Here is a 13517-nt window from a genome sequence, read left to right as displayed (position 1 = left end):
GATTTCTCAGAAAAGAAAGCCCGGCGACTCCTTATCTGATGTGGTATACGTATACCTTAAAGTGATGCATCTTGTTACCCTTTGCAAGTTCATGAGAGCCCAAGCCAAAGACTAACCCAAGCAAGCCTCGTTCAAACTTCTTGAAAACCGAGTAAAAGTATGTGATCGTTTGTAGACGTCCATCATGTGATGAACCCCCCTCCTTATTTAGTGCAAGCCCTAGGAATAGTGGCAGCTTCAGAAGCGCCATTACAACCAACTTCACAGGCCATTGCGGGGAGGACATGTATAAATTTCTTCACGCGAGGCCAGGGAGAACGTGGAGTCAATCGCAAGGTTGTGATCACACACAAGTATCTACAAAGTCGAAAATATCACGCTTGTCATCAAGCAACTCTCGATTTCTTTCTTGCGATCCGGGTCAAGTAAGTCTCGTAACATAGATGCCTCGCTTTCGGGTAGCTCTATCGCAAGCTACAGATGTTAAGTAGTAGACATTCAAGCCACTCTTATTTGCTAAGCCCTCAGGTAGAGATCGGATGTCCATAGATAGCCGGGGTTGGATGTGAGTTTTGCTGTTCCGGTAACTGGCCTCGGGGGCTCTCTGCTCTCAGTTTTGTACATAGCGGTCTACCGTGTCCCTCCGACCTAGCGAGTAGAGCCTTTTCCCTCAACAGTTGGCGGGTCTTAACGAGATCACACCGTTCTCGTAATACAAATAATATAAAATTTTATCCCCAGATCATCAAACAGCGAAGCCAAGGTCGTCCGATTCCTCACGTTGCTCAGGATCTCCCAGTAGATGAAGTCCTTGGACAATAGGACAGGTTCCAAGCTCTCTAAGTGACAGATCTGGGTCATCTGAGCCTCAGACAAAAGGCGCGCCTCGGTCGTTTCAGAATCGTATGAGTAGGCTTCAGCACTACTTGGCAACTGTAAGCTCGCACGCTCGACGCTAAACATGCTGAGCATTCACATCGCAACCAACTAAGGTCTCTATGCCTCATCAGGCCAAGTCGGTGCTCACCAAACCCAGCCCGGACGATTTAACCGTCCTATTTTAAGGCTTGAGCTTATGGAATGATTTTTGGTAATAACCATTTATGATGTGCCAATTGTGAAAGTCTTGAGACCTCAATCAACAATCTGGTCCTGGTAGGCTGTTATTTGATTGAAACTTACCATCGAATTAACAATCCAAGCTGTTTCCCGTGCCCTTGTAAATTCCACAAGTCCACTTTCTTTCCTAAACCTATGCCAGACAGTCCAACCCATAATTCTTCAGGGTGAACTAGTCGAACATACCAAGTTTGCAGAATTCAAGTCCCTATAGATAGCACAATTTTTTCGGGTGTTAGGTGCGCGGTCGCCTAGGCAGACCACTGAAAAACAAGTGCAGACGCTCGCTAGAGTCGTAAGTTGAACTATGTCCTTTCAAAATGACCTTCGTCTTGGTCGAGCCGGGGATATGCATTCTGTGCTTGAAAACTGTAAGTATGTATTTTGTAATCGTAAATTTCTCGGTGTGCCGTACGGCGCCGCGAAGTTCTTATCTTGTACACTGTTATTTATCAGCGAGAACAAGACACATCTGACCCGATAGAGGTTCATTACTTGGAGAGGTCTCCATCGCGAGGATCGTTGTCTCGGCATACGTGGCGGGAAGCTCAACTCCCGCGAATTTTGTTTTTCGATGATCCATCCTTCAAACATAGCGAAGTCTCTTCATTCAACTAGCTCGTCGTAACAAGGCCACTTGCACCCAACGCAAGCAGCCGTTTGCGGTTTTGATTTACTCATTGGCTCCATGTATCTTCTGCCAATATAGGCGTAGTCTCAGCATTCTTCTGCAACTCCCCGTGTTTTGCTGGATTCGACAACACCCGCTGCATAGCAAGTCCTGAGACTTTAGATCTCTGATATTGTCGTTGCTATGGCCAAGGAAGTAAAATGATGAATCCATTAGGTCCACATACGTCTTGGGCTTCTTTACGAGCCGTCAAAATGATCATAAGTTTTCACAACTTATCAAGTGCATCGAGATGTATCATGCAAAGGCCGATTCTTCGCTAATTTTTCTGAGGATAACATAGAGATCCTTCTTCTCTATAGTGATCTCATCGTTAAATCGAATAACGAGATCGCCTCTTCCTCCTAAAGATCTAGTTTCGGGGGTTATCGAATCCCCATTCAGCCGAAAAGCATAGGTTGTGAGTTTGATACTCCGCTGCAGAAATACCTGAGCAGTTAGACCATTGCAGACCCAGGAGCACTGAGCACTTGAATAGCCCGTATTATTATTGGTCGTGGTTTTTTCTTCCTAGTCGAGGTATACGGCCTAGCAGCCAGTCTCCGGTTTCTGAATTGGGCGGGCTCAATTGCTTGTTTTCCTGGGACAGTGTTCGTGCTTGCTGTTGTGGAACCACCAAAGAGCACCATGTATCCAAGACACTTTGTTGACCCAATCCACTTCCAACGGATAATGATACATCCATGGACCTAGCTTCATATTCCCTATAATTATGAAAAAAAAAAAAAAAAAAAAAAAAAACCAGCTTTTTTTATGTCAGTGGAATCACTGGTTTAGATCCCCTGGGGCCGTTTGGGTGATCGTTTGGTAGATTGACCCTAACGCACGTGCAAATTCGAGGGTCATATCGATAGACAGCATGTGTTTCGAGGCATGCCCGTCATTTATGTGCATGGTAAATTTGATTTCTGCGAAGAATGTATTGATCGTGCAGTCAATTATGAGCAGAAAAGGTCATGTTCCTCGTGATGTTTTAGAAAAGAAAAGCGCTCAGCCCTAGCAATATTTACTTCCAATCAAAGCTCCAACATTCATCCATTCACTGGCACACCTCAGCTACTAAGTGAATACCAACAAAATAACACATGTAAAATCAGGGTATCATTCATGCATCGCTTATTTACAACTATACGCTATTTATAAGCTCTGCAACGCTAGCACAGCAAACTCAAGGCTCAACCCAAGTAACAGTCTTAGACTGCAAAAACTCCTCATACCCCTTCGTACCACCAAACCGTCCAAGTCCACTGCTCTTGTACCCACCATGCGGCAATACAGGTTCATCGTGGATAGTCAACGAGTTAATATGCACAGCACCAGACTCAATCTGGCGCGCCACGCGCAGTCCCCGGAAAAGGTTACCGGTGAACACCGCAGAGGTCAGACCGTACTCGGAGTCATTGGCCAAAGCAACGGCGTCGTCTTCGGTGTCGACTTCGATCAGGGAAACGGTTGGACCAAAGGATTCTGTAGCGTAGAGGTCCATTTCCTTGGTGACGCCGTCGACGATCAGGGGTCTCATGCTGTAGGGGTTTCTCTCGGAGGCGTTGGGGTTGCCGAAGAGAACGGAGGCGCCCTTGGAGACGGCGTCTGCGACGAGTTTCTTGTTCTTTTCGACTGCGGCAGAGGCAACGAGGACGGGAGCGGGGACATGCTGGCCAAAGACCTTTTCGGCAGTTTCTGCGAGTAGTTGGCGGAATTGGTCTGCGATTGAGCGCTGGACGATGATGCGCTCCGTGGACATGCAGACTTGGCCGGACTGGATTTTGTCAGAATCTTTCTCATATCAGGGTTTCTTGACAGGGGATACTCACATGCAAAAACGCACCCAAAGTACAAGCCATAGCCGCCTGCTCCATATTGGCATCATCCAAAACAACAGCCGCAGCCTTTCCACCCAGCTCCAGCAACACCGGCTTGATATATTTACCCGCAGTAGCAGCAACAATCGATCCAACATGGCTACTTCCGGTAAAGTTGATCTTGCGCACAGCCGGGTGCGCGATAAGCGCATTGGTCACGGCCGCAGCATCAGAGGTCTTGTGGTAGACGACATTCACGCAGCCAGCGGGAAGACCAGCTTCCCGGTAAATATCACCAAGAGCCCAGAAGCATTTAGGGGAGAGTTCGGAGCCTTTCAGGACGACGGTGTTTCCGGCCGCGAGGGGAAGGATAATGGAGCGGGTTCCGAGAATGTACGGGGCGTTCCTGTCATTTCGTCAGCGGGGGATCAAGTTTAACAACAGGGGGGGGGGATGTAACGAACCAAGGCACAATCCCCAAAATCACACCATACGGCTCCTTAAAAACCATCGCCGTCTCCCCATTCTCCGACACAGACGGCACAGCGCCCTCAATCGACGGAATCCTCCCCGCAGTATCCCTCATAAACGAAACTCCCAAATCAAACGTCTTCTCGGAGAACAACCGCCCAGCACCCGTCTCCTCGATCTGGTATGCGATCAACTCCTCCTTCCGCGACTGCATGATATCGGCCGCGCGGAGGAGGATGTCGCGGCGGGCGTAGGGGGTGGTCTTGCTCCAGGGCGCAAAGGCAGCCTTGGCTGAGTCGACGGCGTGGATGGCATCGTCGACGGTGGCGCTGACGCAGAGGCCGGCTATCTGGTTGGTTGCGGGGTTTTGGACTTTGAATTGGTTGTCTGTTATGATGGATTGGTTGTCGATGAGGAGGGGGATGGGGATTTTGCCGGTGGTGGTAGTGGCAGTGGCACCGGTGGGAGCGCTGAGAGGGACAATGGTCATTTTGATGGAGAATTGCTGTGTGAATGGAAGAAGATAGAATAAGGATAACCTCCAAATTATATACAAGCAGCAAAGCAAGGGCCAGACAGACAGAAGGAGAAAAAAGAAGAAAGTGAAAAGGGAGAAGAGAGAAGGGAGAAATCCGATCGAAGAAAAGTCTCAACAATTTGACTCAACATTATGTTTACTTATAATCGAACTATTCTCTACTAAGTAGTTCTTCGTATTGATAGTTATGCACTGCACTCGGTATCATGCATATTTTCCCCGCGGCAAATAAAGTTGACAGCAGCCGAGAGCGTTGCGCTAGTGCTTACTCCTTATATCCCGCCCGTCAGCACTAAATTATTTGGTAGTTGGTCATTTTACTTCAATTGTATACTAGTAGTCTAATTACTCGTACACAGTCTTAGACAGTGTCTCTTTCCTCTTTCCCTTATCAAGGCATAATAATGTCTCGAGTTGGTCTTGAACTCTGAAGAGTAAGGTCAGAGATAAAATCACGCTAATCTTAAAATGCATTAGTGTGGGGAACTCACCAATGGGAATAGAAAACGGTCTGTATCTCCACACCTGTGTATTATGCATCTTTCCACTTTGGGTAATCAGTTCATTGATACTGTACAGGTAGAGTATTATGTATGATTATACAATTACGACCAGAACAATAACGCTAAAGGAAAACACCCGACGCCATGCTTCGCTTTTAAAGAAACCATCTACTCCGCCCAAATCTTCGTCTCCGTACCCGAATCCCCCTTCGAAGCGCCCGTAAATGGACACACCGGAGACGGCGCTATCGAATGCCCAGGCGGAACAATACTGCTTTTTAAACTCGACCGATCATCGTCAGTCGAGCTGCCAGATGTACTCCCGTCGCCAAGGATCTTCTTATCACCCAGATACCCTTCTTTGTCGTCAATGATGACTTCGGACATTTCATCGGCGAATTCCTCGCCGTCGCGGATGCGCCATTTCGCAAAGAGGTCGTTCTGGATCCAGACGATTTTGTTGATTGCGCGGAGGAGGGCGACTTTGCGTTGCAGGGAGAGATGGGGGTGCGACATGAGGGCTTCGGTGAAGATATCTTGGATGTAGCCGAGACAGGCGCCGATGTGGATGTATTCGACGTTGAGTTTGTATAGCCGTTCTTGACCGCAGTGCATCATCCTAAACAAGAGTCTAGGTTAGCCATGGTCACACAAAGCAGGTAGACTAGTGCACTCACCCAACTTTATTCAGATATCGCCAGAATTCCATCTGTGTCGGGTCCGAGCAGATCTTGATCAAGTACCAGCGGAGGAACATCTTGCGCCGTTTGATCTGGGGACTCTCCTCGTTGAAGAAGTCTTCGATGGGTTTTTCGTTCGAGGTGTCGTATGTCATGAATACTCGCGCGGTAATGTCATGCTCGAGGAGTTTCTTATAGACCATGTTGACGACAGCAGGGATTAATGCTTTGATGTATTTGTTTCCGGATTCAAGGGCCTCGATGTCATCTGCTACAGTTAGAACTAATCCTGTTGGTTTTTTTTTTTTTTTTTTTTTTTTTTTTTTTTTTTTTTTTTGCGGAGAACAAACCCGTATTGAAGTCGAGAAAGCTCTTAAGATAATCGATTCGAGCTTCCAGTCGCGTATAAATGGCCTTCCGACTGACATGCTTGATAGGCCGGTCGGTATCAAAAATAGAGTTCATGGTTTAGGCAAACTGAAGAAGTGATCTAAGCAAGGCTGTATTTCGCGAACCGCCGGGGTTTTCAGGGTCTTGTTCCTTTGACTCGTGGTCGACAGGGTCTGGAAATAAAGATCCAAAACACAGCGAACCCAACACCTTTATATATGCATCCCAGACGGGAATACCCAACCCACAAAACCACAAAGCCACCGTCATCGTCAGCACCATCGTCACCCTCATCACATCTTTCGCCCGACCCGGCTCCGATCTGTAGGTGGTCTGACTCGCCCACGACGAGCACCTCCATCACCGAATCTGAAACACATGGTACCGTGGTCACCGGGACGAAAAAGAAACGAAATCCAGGCCACTGATAGCACCTAAAATGACAGGGATGACATTTCCATCTTTTTTTGATTCGAATCGGATTGGTGCGATTGGTCCACATACACTATAGTATGTGGTTTGTATTAGCGATGGATAGGTTCCGAATGGTTAGATACGGCCGGACTGAAACCGATCGATGCTAGCACTAGTTAGTACATAGTGGTACGGAGTAGCTCCCGAGTCGAAAACTGCATATTCTCCGTACGGAGTACTCTGTACGATAACTACGGAGTATACGAGAGAAACTAGTGGACGTTTTTTTTTTTTTTCCCCCTCGTGCATTGACAGGTTATGCTCCGAGTCTAGCGATAATAAAAAGTCAGGGCCATGGGGCGCGTCTCGGGTGCGCCCTTGAAACATCCGTTGGACGTTGAGCCACTGCCATTTTTTATGTTTATTAATTGCCGTGACAGCGGTACTCGTACTCTGTACGGAGTACTCCTGTCGATCATATATTGTCCGAATTATTATGGAATGGCGTCTTAACGTCTGTCGCCAGTATATTGTCCCCAAATGCGTATAGTACTGCGCCAGATCCATATCTTCCCCGACAACAAAAAAACAATAGTTCATCCTGTGGAGATAGTAATCTGGTGGAATGATTGTGGAGACGACTCATGAGAACACATACTACCAACCTTAGCAATATGCATTCGTATGGTCTGATCTTGAAACATTATGAAAACCGGTTCTGTTGAATCCTTCAAACTGCACGATGGGGCAGGGAAAAGACATTATTCCCGGCGCATATCCTTTTTTGTTCTCGAAGCACTGGATATTTCCGATCGTTCCGTCTCGGTACGGAGGACATAACTTTGGATACATAATTTATGCGACACATGTCAACCACGGATCGTCTTCAGGGAGTGAGGAAATGACAGCCGTTTGTATCTCCACACATTCTCCTTCGCTTGCGATTCTGAGATTCATGTTTCAGCTCCATCGTTCATTATCTGGGCGCTTGTAGGGATGTCTTGGGTTGTTCGAGAACGTGGGCCATTTTACTCCAGGACTTTGTGCGGAGATTTCTCATCGATTAGTCGCGTCGCATATCGAGTATTTGTATGGTTCAGGTCGATCGATGTCTATATGTTAAAATGGCTGGGATCTCGATCAAAATGCACGTCGTTGGAATCACCCCTTTATGTACAGAGTACGGAGTACTCCATATCAACATTCCAACCTGCCATGGCCGGATTAGTTATTGCTGTGGCGTCAATCGCCGAAAATAGCCTCTATACTAGCCATTCAGCGCGCTGAATGGCTCGGCTTCTGGAGTTTCCTAAACCCCGAATACGAACGCCACATCTCTTTGTTCTTTCATTGCTCCAGCTGAGGAGAAGCAGAAGGCAGACCAGACGCAACAACGCGCGCCCAAGTGTCTGAATGCGATGCACCAGCCTTGCAAGCCTGTCTTGTCTGACCATAATACCAATAATACCAATACCACTACGTCAAGAATATCATTGTGAATTAAACCGGTTCGGATTCCTATTGTATAAGCAGGAGGCATTTTGTTTCGCAGAGCTTGCATCCGCGCATCCCGGCTCCAGAAACGAGCATGGATCCTCCTCCCCCTGTGGCGCAAGGCCAGGGTCCACTGGGTTCCAAGGCCCAGTTGACGTGTGAAATATGCAAGCGACGCAAGATTAAATGCGATAAGCTGCGTCCCTGCACGGCCTGTCGGAATACAGGGACGGTTTGTGTTCCTGTTGAACGTGCACGTCTCCCGCGAGGTCGGTCAGGGGGGAGGAGGAAGAAGAGTGCGAATTCCAATGTCAATGCCAATGTCAATGCCAATGTCGACGCCAATGCAGAAGACCATAAACAGAGCGATATAAATGGTAATGGCGATGGCGCTGAAGGTTTGAAAGAACGTGTGTCGATGCTGGAGCATACCGTTCAGGGCTTGGTGCATAGCGGGCAGGCGTCTTATGGTTCGGCTGAGGATGGAGGCATGTCGGTTCTTCCGGGTTTCTCGCTGTGGGATGTTGGCATGGGGCTTGCCGAGAATCGCCTTCTCAATGAGAATAACCAGCAGGTGAGTCGCTCTTATCCAATAATACATCCTCGCTAACGTTCTTGTAGACGGACAGTCATGTGGATACTTGGTTGAACACTGTCTCTCCCATCCCCGAACCAGAGGACTGGGACAAAGAGCTGCACCACCGTAGACAAATCATGTCAATATACATGGAGCGAGTGGACTCCCTCGTCCCCATCTTACACTGCGGGTTATTCGGTGATTATCTCATTAGCAGAAAGCCGTATTTGGAATATGATACCGACCATCCGGCACCTGCAGCACTGGCTTGGGCTGTGCGCTACCTCACCATCGGCACCATCAACGATGACCAGTGCTTCCATATGTTCGGGGTGGAAAGAGGACCCCTCCTTGCGAGATATCAGAAAACCACGCAGTCTGCGCTGGAAAAAGCGGATTATATCAGCACGGAGGATTTGACGACTTTGCAGGCTTTTGTGCTGTTTGTGGTATGAATGACTTCCTTGGCTTAGCTGCATGAATCATTGTCTCACGGGCTTGTAGTTAGCTGTCCGTGCTCATGGTCAGGGTCGACGGGCCTGGACGATGCTGGGCCTCACCTTGCGAATTGCCCAGTCTATTTCCCTCCACGAGTCGGAACCCCCATTTCCGGTAAAACCGATGGAGCGCGAGATGCGTCACCGTCTATGGCATGTCATTGGCATTTTAGATATCCAAGCTGCCTTTGACCGGGGCTCCGAGCCGATGCTGCGATCGAACTGCGCACTGTCCGAGATATCTTCCCCCAGCACAGGCGACCCCGACGACGCCGCCACTCAATTCCTGCACGCAGACACAAGATTTCTCGCCATCATGGCCGAAGCACAATGTGCCTTCCGAGCCCTCGACGTATCAGAACTAAACGCCCCCAAGACCACGCCGGCAAATTTCGACACCAAACGTCGTCAACACGTAGCAACCACCTTCCGACAAAAAGCCCTCGCCCACCTCCCAGACCCCCAATCAGAGCTCATCACCACCCAATTCGACTGGTGCCTGCGAAAACTAGTCAACATCATCCACGCCTTCCTCCAACTCCTCTCCTTCCGCCCCATCCGCAGCGGCAACAAAAACCCAGAGTCCCCACCAGCAGCAACACGTCGCGGCTCGGGCCTGCTCCTCCTAACAGTAAAATTCCTTCAAGCGCTGGACCAGTTCCGGCACGACGAGCGCAGCGAGCCGTTCAGGTGGTTCATTCGGTTGTTTTCTCCTTGGCATGTGCTTGTTGTTGCGATTGACGAGGCGGATGCTTGTGAGGATGTGCTGTTGAGGCGGAATTGTCAGGCGCTGATTGAGCGGTTTTTGGCCTCATTTCAGGATATGATGACAGATGTGCATCGGGGGGTGTTGCGAGGGTCTGTGGAGAGGTTGATGGCGTTTGGGTGGAGTGTGCCGGGTATGGGGAATCCGTTTGGTGATTGGCAGGGTGTGTTGCCTAATTAGTGATTGATGGGGCAAAAAGGTATGTCTTTTCTTTCGTTAGATATGGTCTGTCTATGGATGTGACTTACATGCTTCCCAGGTCCTATAGTACATTTTCCCTTGGTTGCATCAAAAGGAGGGAAATCAGTTCTTGGGCTTCTGCCAACGCCCCACAAACCCCGAAACAGCATACTCAGCCTTCCAATACCCCGGCACAAACCGAAACAACAACCCCCTAAAAACCTTCCCCAACACAAACGGCACATACAACACCGGCCTCTTCGCTTTCTGACTCGACACCCCAACCCCAACGGTATCGTCCGCAAACCTCCCAATAACCAACTGCACAAACCCCATCCGCCAGATCCTCATAGGACACGGCTATATGCGCGAAATCAGTACTAATAACGCTTCCAGACGCTGTTTCTTCAAGTAGTACGTTAGGCTGGGTTAAGAGTACGGACACAAGTGAGGGTGCAGCGCGGAGCATTCTCTGCGCTTTGATTAGGTCGTTGTAAGGCATTCCGGATCATCCAGTCTAGCAGCACGGGACGGGTCGCTGCGAAGCGCAGGTTCCATGTTCCGGATGAGAGGAGGAGGCGGGATGGTGTTTTCGTTTTTGTCGTTGGGGTTTTGAGCGATGATAGCGCTGTTAGGGTTACTCGGGCGCTGTCTTGTAGCACGGTGACGCCGGGGATGTTCTCGTTTTCGCCGATGATGCAGATGATCGTGTCGACCTGGGCCAGACACTCGCGGATTAAGGTCTTGTCGTTGAGACTGCCGTGGAAGATAGTCAAGTGAGGATATGAGGAGAGGGAGGGGGGAAGAGGGAGTCAAGCTTTGCCCTTGAGCGAACATAGACGTGGATATCGATCCAACGATTGGCTCCTGAAGGAGCTTCTGCAGTATCTGGTGGCCTGTACGCCCTGTGGCGCCCAATAGGGCCAAACGTCTTCGTTGAACTTTGCTCTTGGGCATGGAGGGGGAGGAAAAGCTCTGTTTTTTTTTTTTTTTTTTATAGGAGGGACCGGGGGGAGAGTGTGTCCGGAAATGAGGAAGGTGATTTGATTGCAGATCCCAGGCTATAAAGAATTCTTATTGTGTTGTGCTATTCCATATTTGCAATATACACCGACAAACACCGACAAGAGCCGATAGTTTCGAGTGTCTAATTACAAACTGTAGTCCAGAGTACGGAGTAGATAGTCCCTTGGATACTGAAATCTGGTCGACTCCAAATGTTATGTTTAGAAGTGTGCGTCGTCGGGTTTAGGAAGAGTAAGACATGCATGTATATGCGAAGTACAAGTGTTGCAAGCGACTGTTGACGCAGGTTGGTCCATGTACTGCTAGTATCAAATTAGGATCACTTAGCGTGCCTTTTAGGTCTAGTCGTCTATGTGAGTTCCACTTTCCACGGATGATTGAAATATCAGATGCCAAGTTTAGTATGCCGGGTTGGCGGTTTTTGTCGGGTTTTGGAAACTTGCTTTTTTATATGCACTGCAATGTACTCCGTAATGCAGTGTAATTTGGAATGTGAAACGCCGCTCTTCTCTCCTCTTCTATCTCTCCCATACTCTCTCTCTCTCTCTCTCTCTCTCTCTCTCTCTCTCTCTCTCTCTCTCTCTCTCCCTTCTTTTCGTCAATCCATCAAAAAGACGCGCGCAATTCAAGATTGTCCACCCCATGTCGGAATCAATACAATATCACAACCATGTCGAGTAACGAAAAAGCAGCAGCTTCAGCCGTACGCCTGCCCCCGGGTGCCGACCTGAGGGTGTTGAACCCTGCCTTGTTCTTCACGGCAAAATAAGCAATTGGCGAGCCGAAACCCTGTATCGGCTTTTTGAGAAAGGCCACGCTGCTGTGGCGCCACTGCGCAAACCCAAGTTAATTCTTCATAGCAATCTTCCTCATGCATGTCACCGTCCCTTTTTGATGCGTGATCCTCTTTTCCTGACAATTGCAGCTTCTGGGGTCAGTGTATTTCCTCGGTGCTGGAGTTGAACAATTGAAGGAACTCTATGAGTATGAGATACAGACACTTGTTCCAATCGATGAGACCCTTGTCAGGATGCTGTCATCACAAGGGAGAAGTGGAGGGATTTCCTATGCCAGAAACCGTGCGTTTTCTGACTGATCTTTGTCGGTTTCTGCTCATAACAAGTATAGTTACTATCGCTTATGTGGACTTTTTTGATCAGGAGGTTAAGCGTAATAATGGGGATTGGAAGGAGGTGCTTTGAGAGTATCTCTTTTCCAGGCTGGAATCTCTTATCAATGGCTTTATTGGTGGATGTTGGTTCCAAGTACCCCCTTCAAGCCACGGTATAAGCTGAAAGTCGAGTCAGTTGGTCATCCTTTCATCCACCTCCCCTATACCTGGAAATTGCAGTCGCCGGCGGTGGCCACGGAAGCCCTGTCGTTAGGATGTACCGAGTACACTGAGCTGCATGGACTCCTAGACCAATACCCCCCTGGTAGCTCGACATATAAATCTACCAGCTTGGTAGATATAATCAAGCGTGTGCACGACGATAATCGCTTCGACGACCTATTCACAAACCCCGGCATCGCCAACATGGGACCCCTGCTGCAAAACCGCTTCGAAGCTCTTCTGGAGCACTGGAACGCATGGCAAACGACAGATCCTCTTCAACAGTTGGAGCAATGTTGCGACGTATTCGTTTTGCTGGGTATTGGGATCGGCGACCGAGAGCGCAAGTTCGATTTCTTCTTGATACACACGATGACGCTGGTGCATGGCCTCCGCATTCTGTGGCATTTATTTCCGGGGTAGCAACGGGCGTGTATTTTGAGACAGTACGCGCTGTTTGTTATCATAGTGTACATTTGTCAGCTTAGGCTGGTATTCGACGTTGACATTATCGATTCGATCCCGGTCGAGCTGAGTGATGATTGTGATTGGAAAGCAATGGTAGATCAGGCCCTAAAACACAAACGGCTCAGGGACTCGAATTTCTTCGAGGTTTTTCGTGCGCCAAGGGAATTTGAGGAGACTTATGGAAAAAGAGATGACCTCTACCTTAAGGCTGCAGTCAAGTTTCCCACTGAGTTCGAGTTGGGGGAGATTTGGACTCGGTATCGAGGGCTTTTTACCGATTCGCGATGGGTATAGGCCTGATTAACCACATACGGACATTCAATGCCTCTGTATGTAGTACCTTGTGCACGGCTGCAGGGCGCGATCATTGTGATAGGTCATGTTACAACCAGGGTTGTTTCTCTGGGGTAATCCGTAGGCCCGGGAATCACCGGTTTCGTTTAATCAATTAGTGTATCAAGTAAAGATGTTCTTGTAGGACAAGAACAGGGACCAGAAAGGGTGTGAATAGGTGGTGGGTGGTGGTTGTCTGCATCCGGTAGTACACGTGACCGTATACACTCCCTTC

At 48.7% G+C, this 13517-nt stretch overlaps 7 protein-coding genes across 7 annotated transcripts; 3 read left to right on the top strand and 4 right to left on the bottom strand.

Annotated features, from left to right (window-relative positions):
* Positions 1 to 2834: 2834 nt before the first annotated feature.
* ASPGLDRAFT_80407 (aldehyde dehydrogenase) lies at positions 2835 to 4671 on the bottom strand. The gene is made up of 3 exons (XM_022550067.1): positions 4077 to 4671; positions 3625 to 4018; positions 2835 to 3569 (listed from the first exon to the last, which is right to left on the bottom strand). The coding sequence occupies exons 1-3, from the start codon at positions 4571 to 4573 to the stop codon at positions 2979 to 2981; spliced, it is 1482 nt and encodes a 493-aa protein (XP_022403099.1). The 5' UTR covers positions 4574 to 4671; the 3' UTR covers positions 2835 to 2978.
* A 261-nt stretch (positions 4672 to 4932) lies between these two features.
* On the bottom strand, positions 4933 to 6609 carry ASPGLDRAFT_44202 (protoglobin family protein). Its single transcript, XM_022545977.1, has 4 exons — positions 6155 to 6609; positions 5802 to 6072; positions 5113 to 5743; positions 4933 to 5048 (listed from the first exon to the last, which is right to left on the bottom strand). The coding sequence occupies exons 1-3, from the start codon at positions 6267 to 6269 to the stop codon at positions 5293 to 5295; spliced, it is 837 nt and encodes a 278-aa protein (XP_022403098.1). The 5' UTR covers positions 6270 to 6609; the 3' UTR covers positions 4933 to 5048; positions 5113 to 5292.
* Positions 6323 to 6683, top strand: ASPGLDRAFT_1224285 (uncharacterized protein). The gene has a single exon (XM_022540321.1). The coding sequence runs from the start codon at positions 6413 to 6415 to the stop codon at positions 6620 to 6622; it is 210 nt and encodes a 69-aa protein (XP_022403097.1). The 5' UTR covers positions 6323 to 6412; the 3' UTR covers positions 6623 to 6683.
* ASPGLDRAFT_1225436 (uncharacterized protein) lies at positions 6583 to 7453 on the bottom strand. The gene has a single exon (XM_022540332.1). The coding sequence runs from the start codon at positions 7206 to 7208 to the stop codon at positions 6744 to 6746; it is 465 nt and encodes a 154-aa protein (XP_022403096.1). The 5' UTR covers positions 7209 to 7453; the 3' UTR covers positions 6583 to 6743.
* Positions 7454 to 8196: 743 nt separating this feature from the next.
* On the top strand, positions 8197 to 10122 carry ASPGLDRAFT_33317 (uncharacterized protein; the record flags this gene model as incomplete). Its single annotated transcript, XM_022544294.1, has 3 exons — positions 8197 to 8676; positions 8724 to 9128; positions 9184 to 10122. The coding sequence occupies 3 exons, from the start codon at positions 8197 to 8199 to the stop codon at positions 10120 to 10122; spliced, it is 1824 nt and encodes a 607-aa protein (XP_022403095.1).
* Positions 10050 to 11079, bottom strand: ASPGLDRAFT_56018 (uncharacterized protein; the record flags this gene model as incomplete). The annotated part of the gene is made up of 3 exons (XM_022548166.1): positions 10050 to 10482; positions 10566 to 10878; positions 10958 to 11079. 3 exons carry the CDS (start codon positions 11077 to 11079, stop codon positions 10246 to 10248), a joined length of 672 nt encoding a protein of 223 aa, XP_022403094.1. The 3' UTR covers positions 10050 to 10245.
* A 260-nt stretch (positions 11080 to 11339) lies between these two features.
* Positions 11340 to 13243, top strand: ASPGLDRAFT_64698 (questin oxidase family protein; the record flags this gene model as incomplete). The annotated part of the gene is made up of 6 exons (XM_022548809.1): positions 11340 to 11356; positions 11844 to 12021; positions 12074 to 12183; positions 12368 to 12402; positions 12456 to 12862; positions 12905 to 13243. The coding sequence occupies 6 exons, from the start codon at positions 11340 to 11342 to the stop codon at positions 13241 to 13243; spliced, it is 1086 nt and encodes a 361-aa protein (XP_022403093.1).
* Positions 13244 to 13517: the final 274 nt, after the last annotated feature.

Source organism: Aspergillus glaucus (assembly GCF_001890805.1).
Source record: "Aspergillus glaucus CBS 516.65 unplaced genomic scaffold ASPGLscaffold_5, whole genome shotgun sequence".
NCBI lineage: Eukaryota > Fungi > Ascomycota > Eurotiomycetes > Eurotiales > Aspergillaceae > Aspergillus > Aspergillus glaucus.
The sequence above is the reverse complement of the archived record's forward strand: the minus strand, read 5'-3'. Positions and strand labels throughout refer to the sequence as shown.

Excerpts from the sequence above, each read along its gene's own strand:
- ASPGLDRAFT_1224285 (XM_022540321.1), top strand. The coding sequence starts at position 6,413 with ATGCATCCCAGACGGGAATACCCAACCCACAAAACCACAAAGCCACCG.
- ASPGLDRAFT_44202 (XM_022545977.1), bottom strand. The coding sequence starts at position 6,269 with ATGAACTCTATTTTTGATACCGACCGGCCTATCAAGCATGTCAGTCGG. Across the intron at positions 6,073-6,154 it reads CTTTCTCGACTTCAATACGG|ATGACATCGAGGCCCTTGAA; the intron begins GTTTGTTCTCCG and ends TAACTGTAGCAG. Across the intron at positions 5,744-5,801 it reads CGATATCTGAATAAAGTTGG|GATGATGCACTGCGGTCAAG; the intron begins GTGAGTGCACTA and ends ACTCTTGTTTAG.
- ASPGLDRAFT_1225436 (XM_022540332.1), bottom strand. The coding sequence starts at position 7,208 with ATGAACTATTGTTTTTTTGTTGTCGGGGAAGATATGGATCTGGCGCAG.
- ASPGLDRAFT_80407 (XM_022550067.1), bottom strand. The coding sequence starts at position 4,573 with ATGACCATTGTCCCTCTCAGCGCTCCCACCGGTGCCACTGCCACTACC. Across the intron at positions 4,019-4,076 it reads ATTTTGGGGATTGTGCCTTG|GAACGCCCCGTACATTCTCG; the intron begins GTTCGTTACATC and ends ACGAAATGACAG. Across the intron at positions 3,570-3,624 it reads CTTTGGGTGCGTTTTTGCAT|TCCGGCCAAGTCTGCATGTC; the intron begins GTGAGTATCCCC and ends GACAAAATCCAG.